The 10,763-nt window shown below is 57.6% G+C and overlaps 1 protein-coding gene across 3 annotated transcripts; it reads right to left on the bottom strand.

Moving 5' to 3' along the window:
- Nucleotides 1-2,111: 2,111 nt before the first annotated feature.
- Nkpd1 (NTPase, KAP family P-loop domain containing 1) lies at nucleotides 2,112-9,678 on the bottom strand. Of its 3 annotated transcripts, XM_006540350.3 has the most exons (5): nucleotides 9,203-9,678; nucleotides 8,348-8,466; nucleotides 6,918-7,367; nucleotides 5,104-5,235; nucleotides 2,112-4,198 (listed from the first exon to the last, which is right to left on the bottom strand). In XM_006540350.3, the coding sequence occupies exons 1-5, from the start codon at nucleotides 9,658-9,660 to the stop codon at nucleotides 2,394-2,396; spliced, it is 2,964 nt and encodes a 987-aa protein (XP_006540413.2). In that variant the 5' UTR covers nucleotides 9,661-9,678; the 3' UTR covers nucleotides 2,112-2,393. The 3 variants fall into 3 exon arrangements, with proteins under 3 accessions (XP_006540413.2, XP_030098831.1, NP_081392.1); XM_030242971.1 differs by lacking the exon at nucleotides 6,918-7,367 and having other exon boundaries at nucleotides 9,203-9,674; NM_027116.1 differs by lacking the exon at nucleotides 9,203-9,678 and having other exon boundaries at nucleotides 2,119-4,198; nucleotides 8,348-8,438.
- Between the last annotated feature and the right edge of the window lie 1,085 nt (nucleotides 9,679-10,763).

The following is a 10,763-nucleotide window of genomic DNA, read 5'->3' as shown; positions in this document are numbered from 1 at the left end:
GTGCAGTGCACTCACTGTGTGCTCAGGATCTTGGGTGGTGGGCAGCAGCTTGCCATCCTGGGCAGACTGGAACTTTCCAAGATCTCCAAGGTGCAGGCAAGGCAGTCAGCCTGGGGCAGGGGCACGGTTGCCTGCTCCTGCCACTTCTGCTGCCTGATGATTTGGAAGACTTCTCCCATGTACTGTATATACAATATGCTTCTCAGAAACACAGTGGCAGGCTGGAGAGATGGCTCAGCGTGTAAGAGCACAGACTGCTCTTCTGAAGGTCCTGAGTTCAAATCCCAGCAACCACATGATGGCTCACAACCACTCATAATGAGATCTGACGCGCTCTCTTCTGGTGCGTCTGAAGACAGCTGCAGTGTACTTATTTATAATAATAAATAAATTAAAAAAAAAACCACAATGGCCACAGACCACACAGTACTGCAGGGAGGGTTTGGTTTTGGGGATCTGTCTGTCTGTCTGTCTGTCCCCGGGCCTCTCTGTAGTCCTGGTTATTCTGAAACCTGTTACGTAGAACAGACTGTCCTTGAGACCATGCCTCTGCCTCCCAATTTTTAAAGATTTATTGCTTTATGTGTATGAGTGTTTGCCCGTGTGTTTATTTGTCCACCATGTGCGTGTGAGAGCCCACAGAGGCCAGGAAAGGTGGTCAGGTCCTGTGGAAATGTGTTGGGCCAGGTTCTCTGCAAAAGCAGCAGAGGTGCCTAACTGCCAGACCATGTCTCCAGCATACCTCAGAGGATCTGACCCTAGCCCTGATGCCACCTTTCAGGTCTTGGTGGAGGACTGGGTTCCTGGTGGGTGGGTGGGTGGGTGGGTGCTGAGGCAGATTTCAGACATTTGGGTCTTGGAGTAATGCTTCCCACTCCCACACCAAATATGGAAGTTTAACAGGGTGTGGAGAACCCCCAGTTCTTACATTTATGTATGCATTTGTCATCTTGTTGAATATTTTTATAGGGATGTGTGTGTGGGTGGGTGTGTGGTGTGTGTGGGTGTGTGTGTGTGTGTCCATATGTGGAAGTCAGAGAACAACTTGTGGGAATTGGTTCTCTTTCTGCTCTTTGGGTCCTAGTGGTCTAATTCTGGTGGGCAGGCTTGGCAGCAAAAGCCTTTATTGGCTGACCGAGATAGGGTCTCACTCCTGCAGCTCTGGCTAGCTTAGAACTCAGTAAACCAGGCTGGCTTGTTGGAACACACAGAAATCTGCCTGCCTCTGCCTCCTGCCTCCTGCCTCCTGCCTCCTGCCTCCTGCCTCCTGCCTCCTGCCTCCTGCCTCCTGCCTCCTGCCTTCTGCCTCTGACTCCTGACTCCTGCCTCTGCCTCCTCCTAGAGTGCTGGGACAAAAGGCGCAAGACTTGACCATGTGTGGTCCTTGGATCTCTGTAACTCAGTGCTTAGTTAGCCCTGCTGCTCCTTCCCCACCACATTGGATAGGTTTGAGTGTGTGGCCACTGGGGACTCAGGAGCCACCCACAGGAGGGACACTCATTCTTGACCTCTTGGCAGGGAAGAGCCCAGCCCAGCCACACACGGTTCACATTCTCCTGCCTGGCTTTGCTCTGACTCCACATTCCCCTCATTTCCCAATTTCTGTTCCTCAACTTCCCCGCTGGTGATGTGTCTTCACAGATGATAACCAGGTCCAGCCAGTGGCCCAGGAGTGACTTGTAAAACAAGTGCCTCAACAGTTCCTCTTGGACAGTTACCTGCCCTTCTGGGGAAGGCAGTGCCACTCAGACCCACCTGGCTGAGGCCTAACACACTTGCTGAGGGATGGAGCCACCTGGTGAGGTCACAAGCACCACCCTGGGAAGTGCCAGTTCATGCTTTGCCCACAGAGGGCAGGCTAGGGTGTGGGGACAAAGGCCTGGCATCCCCTGAGGCCTGGGTGCTCCCCTTTGCCTGAGTCAACTTGGCGTCTGCCCTTCATCATCCCTGCCCCCGCAGCCTCACCCACCACCCCCTCAAGCCTCCTACCACCTGGGATGCCAACTTCAGCTGCCAGGGTGCAGTCCAGAGGCCTGGCTCCCTGAGGAGGAAGTAGGTGGGTCAGATAGCATTCTCACCTAGCCAGAAATCCAGGACATGAAAGACAGCCCTGGCTTTCCACAGCTTCCTTTATTGCTTCTTTGACTCTGTGTTCCTCACTGACTCCTCTGCTCACTCAGACACTGGTGTAGAAGCTGCCTACTCCAGGAAGCTAGTAGTACCTGCTTCCCCTTGGCTTCCAAAGTCATCAGGGTGTGTGGCCATACCCCATTGGTTTTGAGCCCCTCTTGCCCTCACACCCTCATCAGGTCAGGAGGGATGTTGCTGTCTCCCGTGGCTGGTGTTCTCCATCCCACACCCAAACAGCCTCTACGCTCCTGAAATTTAAGGACTTAGGCCATCGGCCTTGGCTTGCCCCCATGGGTCCGGTCCCGGGTCTGATGTGCCTCTTTACTGTGTCCTGATCCTTGGCCCGCATGGGACGTGCCTGCGGCGATAATGGCTCTGGGACTGGCCTGGGGACCGTCCTGGGATGGGGACTTGGGTGGGCTGGGCGGCTTGAGCGCGCTGACGGCCCTGATGAGGCCCATGCGGCGGCGGATGGAATGGTCCAGGTTGACTGTGCAGCGCAGCAAACTCTGCGCCTCGGCCACGGTGAAGGGGAAATCAGTGCCTAGAAAGCGCTCAAAAAGCTCAGGGTCGCCATCCAGGTCCAGTACGTTCTGCAAGGCCTTGGTCATGGTGTGCAGCTCGCGACTATTGTCGCAGAAGACATCCCAGAGACGCGAGCGCCCCTCTGGCGCGCCCCCTGCCTGCTGCCGGTCCTCCAGGCATTGCAGCACCCAGCTGAGGCGACAAGGCCACTGGTTAGCGAGGACGACCCAGGCCACCGCGTGGCGCGGTGTGGGTCCCACGCGGTCGGGCTGTTGCTGCTGCTGCTGCTGCAACAGGCGCACGGTGATGGGCACCGTGTTGACAATGCGCCGCATGGACACCACGTTGTCGGGCACGTACTCATACAGGCAATCACCCTCGTCATGCAGGCAGCACAGCGCCTCCTGGATACGCCGCGCCGCCTCCGCGTCCACGCGGCCCTGTGTGCGCTCGGCGTCCCCCTGCGTCTCCACCGCCAGCAGCTGAGTACCCTCACCTGCGCCCAAGTTCCCGGGGCTCTGCGGCTGTAGCTTGATCGTCAATTCCCGGAACAGCAGATCGTCCCGGCTACGCACCGCATCGTGCAGGAACTGCAACTTGGTGCGACGGCCCATAATCGGCACGGAGAAGGGTAGCGTGACTGTGCGGTTGAGGAACAGGTAGCCGTTGTCTGCTGTGCCCTTCATGTTACCCGCGCTCTCCAGGCACGCGGCCAGAATGCTGGGGTCCACCACCAGGATGAAGATGAAGGGAGCGTGGCTGTCGGACAGCAGAGTGTTGATGGCGTTTAGGACGCCCACCACGCGCTCTGGGTAGCACGTGTCCAACCCAGTGACCTCGAGGACCACACGCAGCCGGCGTCGCTGGTAGATCTCCAGGAAGCACAGGAAATCCGTGAGCAGTTCCACCTCCTTCTTCACCTCGCACATGAAGCCCAACTGGCTGCCAAACTTCTCACGCGACACCAGGCGCTCGATCTTCTTGCGCTGGCTCACGAACAGATGCTTGCCCACGGAGTACACGGCCATGAGCAGCCCTGAGCCGGATAGCGTGGTGGCCGCGCCGCCCAGCGCTTTGAGCACACCACGCTCTCCGTGGCCCGGCGCGTGGCCTCCCAGCGACAGGTACAGCAGCCCCACACCCAGGCACAGCGCGGCCAGCAGCGCCAGCAGCGCCAGGCACACGCGACGTCGGCAGTGCCACTCGCGTTGGCAGAGGCCATCACGCGGGCCACAGGGCTTGTTGCCTAGCACCGAGTACACGCTAAAGGGCAGCGCGCCGTAGTGGTGGCGGATGCCCTCACACAGCGTGGTCACCAGCCCGGCCCACAGCTTGTCGGTGCCCGCGTACTGCCAGGCGCTGAAGCGGATGAACAGGAAGCGCACATTCCTGCGCCGCAGGTGCAGCTCCGTGATCACGGGCTGCAGAAACACCAGGAACCACAGCAGCTTCGGGACGCCCCAGCCGCGCACGCGACGTGGCTGCCACTGCACGCGCTGCAGCTCCTCGCTCTCACGCTGCGCGGCCTCCTGCTGCATCAGCGCTGGGGGAGAGGAGGCAAGGCGTCAGTGGAGACGGGTCGGGGAGAGGCTGGTGGTGCATGTAGGTGGGAAGGAAGAGGCCTGGAGGTCTAGGACAAAAGTAGGGACCTCCCTGAGAAAGGATGGGAGGGAGGTAGAAAGAGCCAGGACCAGGCAAGAGGGTGAGGCAGCCAGGATGTCACAAGAAAGACAGGGCCTTAAGTTGTGGCCACTCCAGGAATGAATGAAATGACCCGGTACAAGAATATTAATGGATAGAGAAACAGATGAATGAAATGCACGTAAACAAGAGTATGGATGGATACATGAACAAATGAATGAAATGCCAGGTGCAAGATGATGAATGGATACATGGATGAATGAATGAATGAATGAATGAATGAATGAAATGCTCAGGCACAAGATGAATGAATGGATATGTGAATGAATGGGTGAGATGTGGGAAGAGAATGGACAAGGCAGCAAGTATAGACTGTGTCCTTCTCTGGGTCATTCCTTGATCCCCCAAATGCCAAGGAGCCGCTGGTGGTATCTGAACCATGGGTGGTGAGTACTCTGGGACAGGATGTGAGGCCCATGATGAGTGAGCGGGACTGTCCTCTGCCCTGTGACCTAGCCCATGGTTGGAACTCAGAAACATCCTTCTCTAATTCCTGACCTTTTCTCTCTGGCACCCTTGTCACAGCTCGGGGTCAGAAATGAACAGTCAGCAGGACCTGAACTCCAGCCATGACTGAGCATGGCCAAGGCTGCCATGTGGAACCCGTGTGTACGTCAGGAAGGTTCTTCAGAGTGGGTTTGGTGGGGATGGAGGTGACAGGGAAAGGGCGTGACTTGGAAAACAGGGCAGGGACCAGAAACCCTGCTTCCTGTCCCCCACCCACGCTCAATGTATGCGGATACTCACTCATGATTTTATCCAACATCAAGTGAAGACGGCAGCCGAAGGGAGCGTAGAAACCCACCGTCACAGGGACGGGCACGTGACACAGAGTTTTAGCCAGACAGCTGCAGTAGACATCATCCTCTGTCAGGATGTCTAGGGGTGGGAAAGGGAAACTGAGTCACTGAGGCTGTCTGGGTGCCACCCTTCCTCCTCCCGTGTGTCCTCCATGCCTTCAGCCCTGTGCTGGCCCCAGCATCCTTCTCCCTGAATCCTCAAGGTGACCCAGGTCAAACCCCTACATGGAAGGGCATCTCCGCTCCTTCTAGGCTCTGGCTCTGTGCTGTGTCCCCAGCTCTGCAGCCCAGAGGCTTATGGGGTCTGGCTGTCTTGGTCCTACATCTCTTGGCCTGCTCAGCCCTGTATATGCCTGTGTTTCTCCTAGGAAAATCCCATGGGCCTTTCTCGTGACACAAGGCCCTCAGCTGCCAAGACACCCTCACACCCTCAAAAGCCCCCTCCCTGCCCTCACTCCCCATGTCTGCTCTGTCCCTCACAGGGATTTAGGATCTGAGGCCTGTGAGCCTCTTGTCTCTTCTTGTGACAAGACACTAGGAATCATGGAGACAGAGTCATGGACACTGGTCAATGTCCCTGTATCCGATGGCCACTTAGGAAAAAGTTCCTCCTCCAGAGGACCTCAGGCACAAGCACCATAATGTCCCCTCTGCAGGGGGCACCCTGTCCCCTGAGAATTGCTTCTTGGATCTAGAATCAGGATCTAAAAGGTGGGGCCCAACCATGGAAGCTGAATCATCCTTATGGGGTGTAGTGGGCTGCGGGATGGGACAGTGGCTGGTGACAGAGCCAGAAGGAAACCTGGGATAAGGTGAGCTGAGGTGACAGTGACCTGCCTGGGCAGGCCTTGTCCCCGGCCATGCCTAATCAATGGGTGATCTCACTTTGCTAAGCCTCTCTTTTTCTGAGTATGAAATGGGCATCCCAGCCCCAGGCGCCATGCCATGCGTGAGTCCTCACGAATTACCTGTTGCAGCTGTGTCCTTACCTGTCGCTACCACTCCCGAGCCTGGTCAGGCTGCTAGCCCCTCCCTCCTCCTGATAGATTCCTGACCCCCTTCTCTGAGGGACACCCCAAGCCTATGCTTGTCTCTTCTTGGCTGTGCCTGGAGCAGGCCACCTCAGAGCCTGTGCCTAATATGACCCAGCCATCTAGGTTGTACCCTAATGAGGTCTGGTATGATGGCCACATTTCAAGCCCAGGACCCCCTTTCCTGCCTGTCCTGTTTGGCCTCAGTGTGGTTGTCACCTAGAGACCCTACAAGTCCTCACTGAGCTGTCTTCCTATGGTGTGCTGTATCAGGTGACCACATCCCCGTCATCCCTGAGTGCTCTCCCCTCCTCCCCACCCAGTCAGTCCCTGCCTCTTCTTTAACCTCCACTCTAGACCTGTGTCACCCCCCCCCCGGCCCCCAGCGTTAGAGCTGGCCAACAAGCTGCCCCAGGTCCTCATCACCCCCTGCCCCTTGTCCTCCCTGGCCTTGTGGGCCAGTGGAGGGAGGCCTAAGAAGAGAGATAGCAAAGGCAGGGCACCAGCCAAGGGGCAGGGGCAGAGGCACCGAACACAGGCCTGGCCCGGAAGTCAGGAACCCCAATAGTTGAGGCAGAGACCCAGGAGTTGGGATGAGCACCCTCCTGACAGGGACCAGAGTGCGTGTGGAGTGAGGACAGGCCCAAAGTGCCAGCCAGGGAGCGGAAGGCCCAGGCAGAAGCAAGGCAGATAAGGACGCAGCCCCAGAAGGAAGGCCTCAGCTGAGCACCGGCGCCGTAGGAGGTGAAGGAGCCGCAGGCTGCCGGTGCAGGCAGTGGCCGCGCCTCGGTGGGCTCGCTGGGCTCCAGGAGGGCGCCGGCTGCAGAGGGTAGGGCTGGGCCGCTGCTGGCCGTGGCTGATACTGCGGTGGGTGTGGAGGTGACAGGCTTGGGGGCGCTGGCTGGTTCCATGCGGGCAGCGGCGATCGCGGGTGACCCCTTCTGGGCCCCGCGAACTGGACCGAGCCGCTGCCGCAGAGGGCTGGGAGGTAGGGGTGGGGGTTGTCGCTGCTGCTGCTGCCGCCGCTGTCGCTGCGGAATGAGGGGCTGGGGACACCGGCGACAGCCGCTGCCACCTCGGTGGCTATGGTAGGTCTGCTGCCAGTGAGCCTGGGGGGACAGCTGATAGGGCCCATGGGTGTGAGTGGCCACCGGGTCCTGGTACCACTGACGGCAGCATCCTAGAAGGAAGGAAGTGGAGGTGACTGGGACTGAGTCCCAGTCCCCCAGGGGACGCTGGCTTGAGCCAGGTTGTGCTGTTTGGTGAGGCTGGATTGGAGCATCCTTGGGAGCCCCAGAGGCCCCAGAAGAGAGAGGGGCTCAAAGGACCCAAGGGAGGGGCAGGGGCAGAACACACAGGGTTTGTGTTTTTCAGGGAGGACAGAGAGAGGACACCATTGGATATCCATGCATCTTGGCATCCCAAAGACTGAGACTAATTTCCTATATTCCACGGGGGTCCCCACTACAGTCTCAGTGTGAGGATGTTTGAGGGCCTGGCTAGATAGAAGTGGCCAGCGTGGTAACCATGGAGGAAGGAGGGACGGGCCAAGAGCTAGGAAGGCAGGTGGGCCCTGAGCTGCCAGACCCCAGGAGTCTGTGACAGTCTTAACAGGAAGTCACCGGGCCCTCCTCACTTGGTTATTGTGGGAACCTGAGCCACCGACTCAAACACACTCAGAGGGGGCCTCCCCTGCTGTCTTTCCTTCTCCCACCATATGGCTCCTCTGGAGGCTGGCCCCTATAGCATGGAGATTTGCAGACAGGACTCCCCTGCTCCCACCCCCCGGGGAACACTCAACCTTTGGACTCTACAGGAGACAAGCACGGGGTACACACCTGTTGTCTCAGGTTCGTGGGAAGCTGGGGCAGGAGGAGTGTTTGAATCTAGGTCAAGGCCAGCCTGGGCTATAGAGTGAGACCTTGCCTTACCCTTTTCAGTAAGACCAGTCCCACTCTGTAGCCCAGGCTAGACCGGAACTTGCAACAATCTTCCCATCTCAGCCTGGAAAAATGCTGGGACTCCAGGCATTGTGCCACAATTGGCTCTTGTGGCTTTTCTCCCTGGACCCCGTTTCTTCCCTTGTGCATAAATTCAGCACCCAGCCACCCCTACCTGCCTCTCCTGACACAACCCACCCCCTCAAAAATGAATCCTTACCTTTTTGGTGCCCCAACTCGGGATCCAAAAGGTATCGTTCATTGGGGGTCCGGGCGTTCTTGGTGAAGTGCACATTGTAGTTCTTCTGCATGGCGGGCCGTGACGTCAGTGGCCCAATCCTACATGGAAAGGTCAGTGTTCAGCTTGGTGGGGCCCCTGGCTCCCTAGTTCTAAGATGGCCCCCGTAACCTTGGACAGGCAAAAGGCACAGTAAAGATTTGGTGGTGGGGTGTTCCTTGGGTCACTGGAGTGAGCACAGAAGTGAGAAGTGGCATGGTCACATGAAAGACAATGGCCAGATGGCTGGGAGATACTGTGGGGCTAGGCGGGGAGTGCAGAGGTTGTGGGGGAGGGCTAGAGGATGCCGATGCAGCCTGATCTGAAAGCCACCAAGCTAGGCTGAAGTCTAAGCGGTAGAAACTGTCCAACATGGTGGCACATGTCTTTAATCCCAGCACTCAGGAGACAGAAGGAGGGAGACCTCTGAGTTTGAGGCTAGAAAGAGCTACACAGTGAGACCTTCTCTCACAAAGCAAAAGCATAAACAAACAAACAAACAAACAAACATGGGGGGGGCTAAACAGGGAGATGGAAAGAAGGGAGGTCTGGGGAACGATGGCCTTCTGCGGAGTCACAGGCAGCCTCTGGGGGGCAGCGTGTGTTACAGGCTCAGAGAATGAATCAAAGCTGAGATGGGAAAGATACTGTCTGGCCCAGGACGATGAGAATCTGCGTGATTGGGGTTGGGGGGCCAGGTCAGTGGCCCCACCTGCCACCGCACGCCCCCCCGCCCCCCCCCCCGCCGATCCCTGCCCCCACCCCGCGTCCATCCCAGCCTGAGCTCTCAGTACCTACCTGGTGGTGGCCCCGCGGCCCCAGCTCCCTGCCCGTGGCCCCGCGCAGGCCTGGCTGGAGCCCAGTGGCGCCCGCTCGGCCGGTTCTCCTGCGTGTGTCCCCGCCCTTTGGGCAGGCGCCCGGGATGCTGCTCTCGAGGACTGGATGCCCCTGACAGGATGAACCCAGGAGGGGGTGGAGAGTCCACAGCAACCCTCACACCAGATTTCTGGGCACCTCTTCGGGTTGGGTGGAGGCAGAATGAATCTCAAATAGACCCGGTCTGCGAGTTCCTCTGTCACCCAGCTGTGTGACTGTGGGTCAGTGACTTCATCTCTCTGAGCCTCAGCTTCCTCATTGCTGAATAGGCCAGGTTGGCACCTGCTTTTTGAAGTTGTCAAACAGAGAGTCCGCCCAGCTTGGGGCTGGCCCTTCCGTACAGGACCAGCTGACCCATTTACCTGCTGAGGTAAATTCATTCTCTGAGGCTGCTGTGGGTGCCTCACATAGTACCCAGGCAACAGCACATACAGGGAGCGGCTTCTGAGCCTGACCACTCAGTAGCCTCCTTTATCATCACAACCCACAGAGCTGTGATAGTGCCCACTTCACAAATGAGAAAACTGAGGCCCAGAAACAAAGAGCCCCTTCCTTGCCCCAGACCACACAGAGTAGGGAGTTGAAAGCAGGTGGTGACTTCTGAGGCCCTGCCCTGTGTCTAATAGGACATAGGTGGTGCTGGGCAAAGGGACACTCTATCCTGTTGAACCTTTTCCTCGCATCAGCTGGGGTGGGGTTGGGGAAGGCTTCCTGCTGACAGGGTCTGGCCACCTTCCTCCCATTGTGAGGCTTCTTTTCTGCCAGCTGTCCTTCAAGCCCCTTCTTTAGGGACTGTCCCCTGGGAGACAGGGATTGTATCTAGAGGTGAACTGTGGGGTGAGGTGCCAGCTCCTGCTCACAAGGCTCACAAGGCTGGGCAGAGATCTGAGGCTCTGGGTCCCGAGAGGGGTGTCTCTATGCAAATCGGGGGACAAAGTTTAGTTGTAAGAAACTGGGGAGGGGCAGGCTAAGGAACACGGCATCTGGACCACACTTTACAGAGGTGGATGCCCTACCCACAGGGACTCAGCTGAGCCTGGCAGCACACATCTGTCATCACTTGGGAGGCTGAGACAGGAGGACCATTTATGAGTTCAGGCCACCTGAGCTACATAATGAGACCTGATCTTTTGACTGCCTTTTATGTGTATGAAGGTTTTGCTTGCATTTATGTGAGGTCAGAACACGTCACCGGATCCTCTGGAACTGGAGTTATGGGTGGTTGTGAGCCACCGTGTGGAGTGATGGGATTCAAACCTGGGTCCTCAGCAAGAGCAAGAAACACTCTTAACTTCTGATACATCTGCCCCACCCTGAGAGGCCTTGTCTTCGGGGTGTCGAATTGGAGCGATGGCTTAGTAGTTAACAGGGCTAACTGCTCTTTCAGAGGACTAGATTCAGCACTTTAGCGCGCGCACACACACACACACACACACACACACACACACACACACACACACACACACGAGCCAGCAGCCCTTGT

The sequence above is a fragment of the Mus musculus genome, chromosome 7, assembly GCF_000001635.26.
Source record: "Mus musculus strain C57BL/6J chromosome 7, GRCm38.p6 C57BL/6J".
NCBI lineage: Eukaryota > Metazoa > Chordata > Mammalia > Rodentia > Muridae > Mus > Mus musculus.
This window is presented reverse-complemented; position numbering and strand designations above follow the sequence as displayed.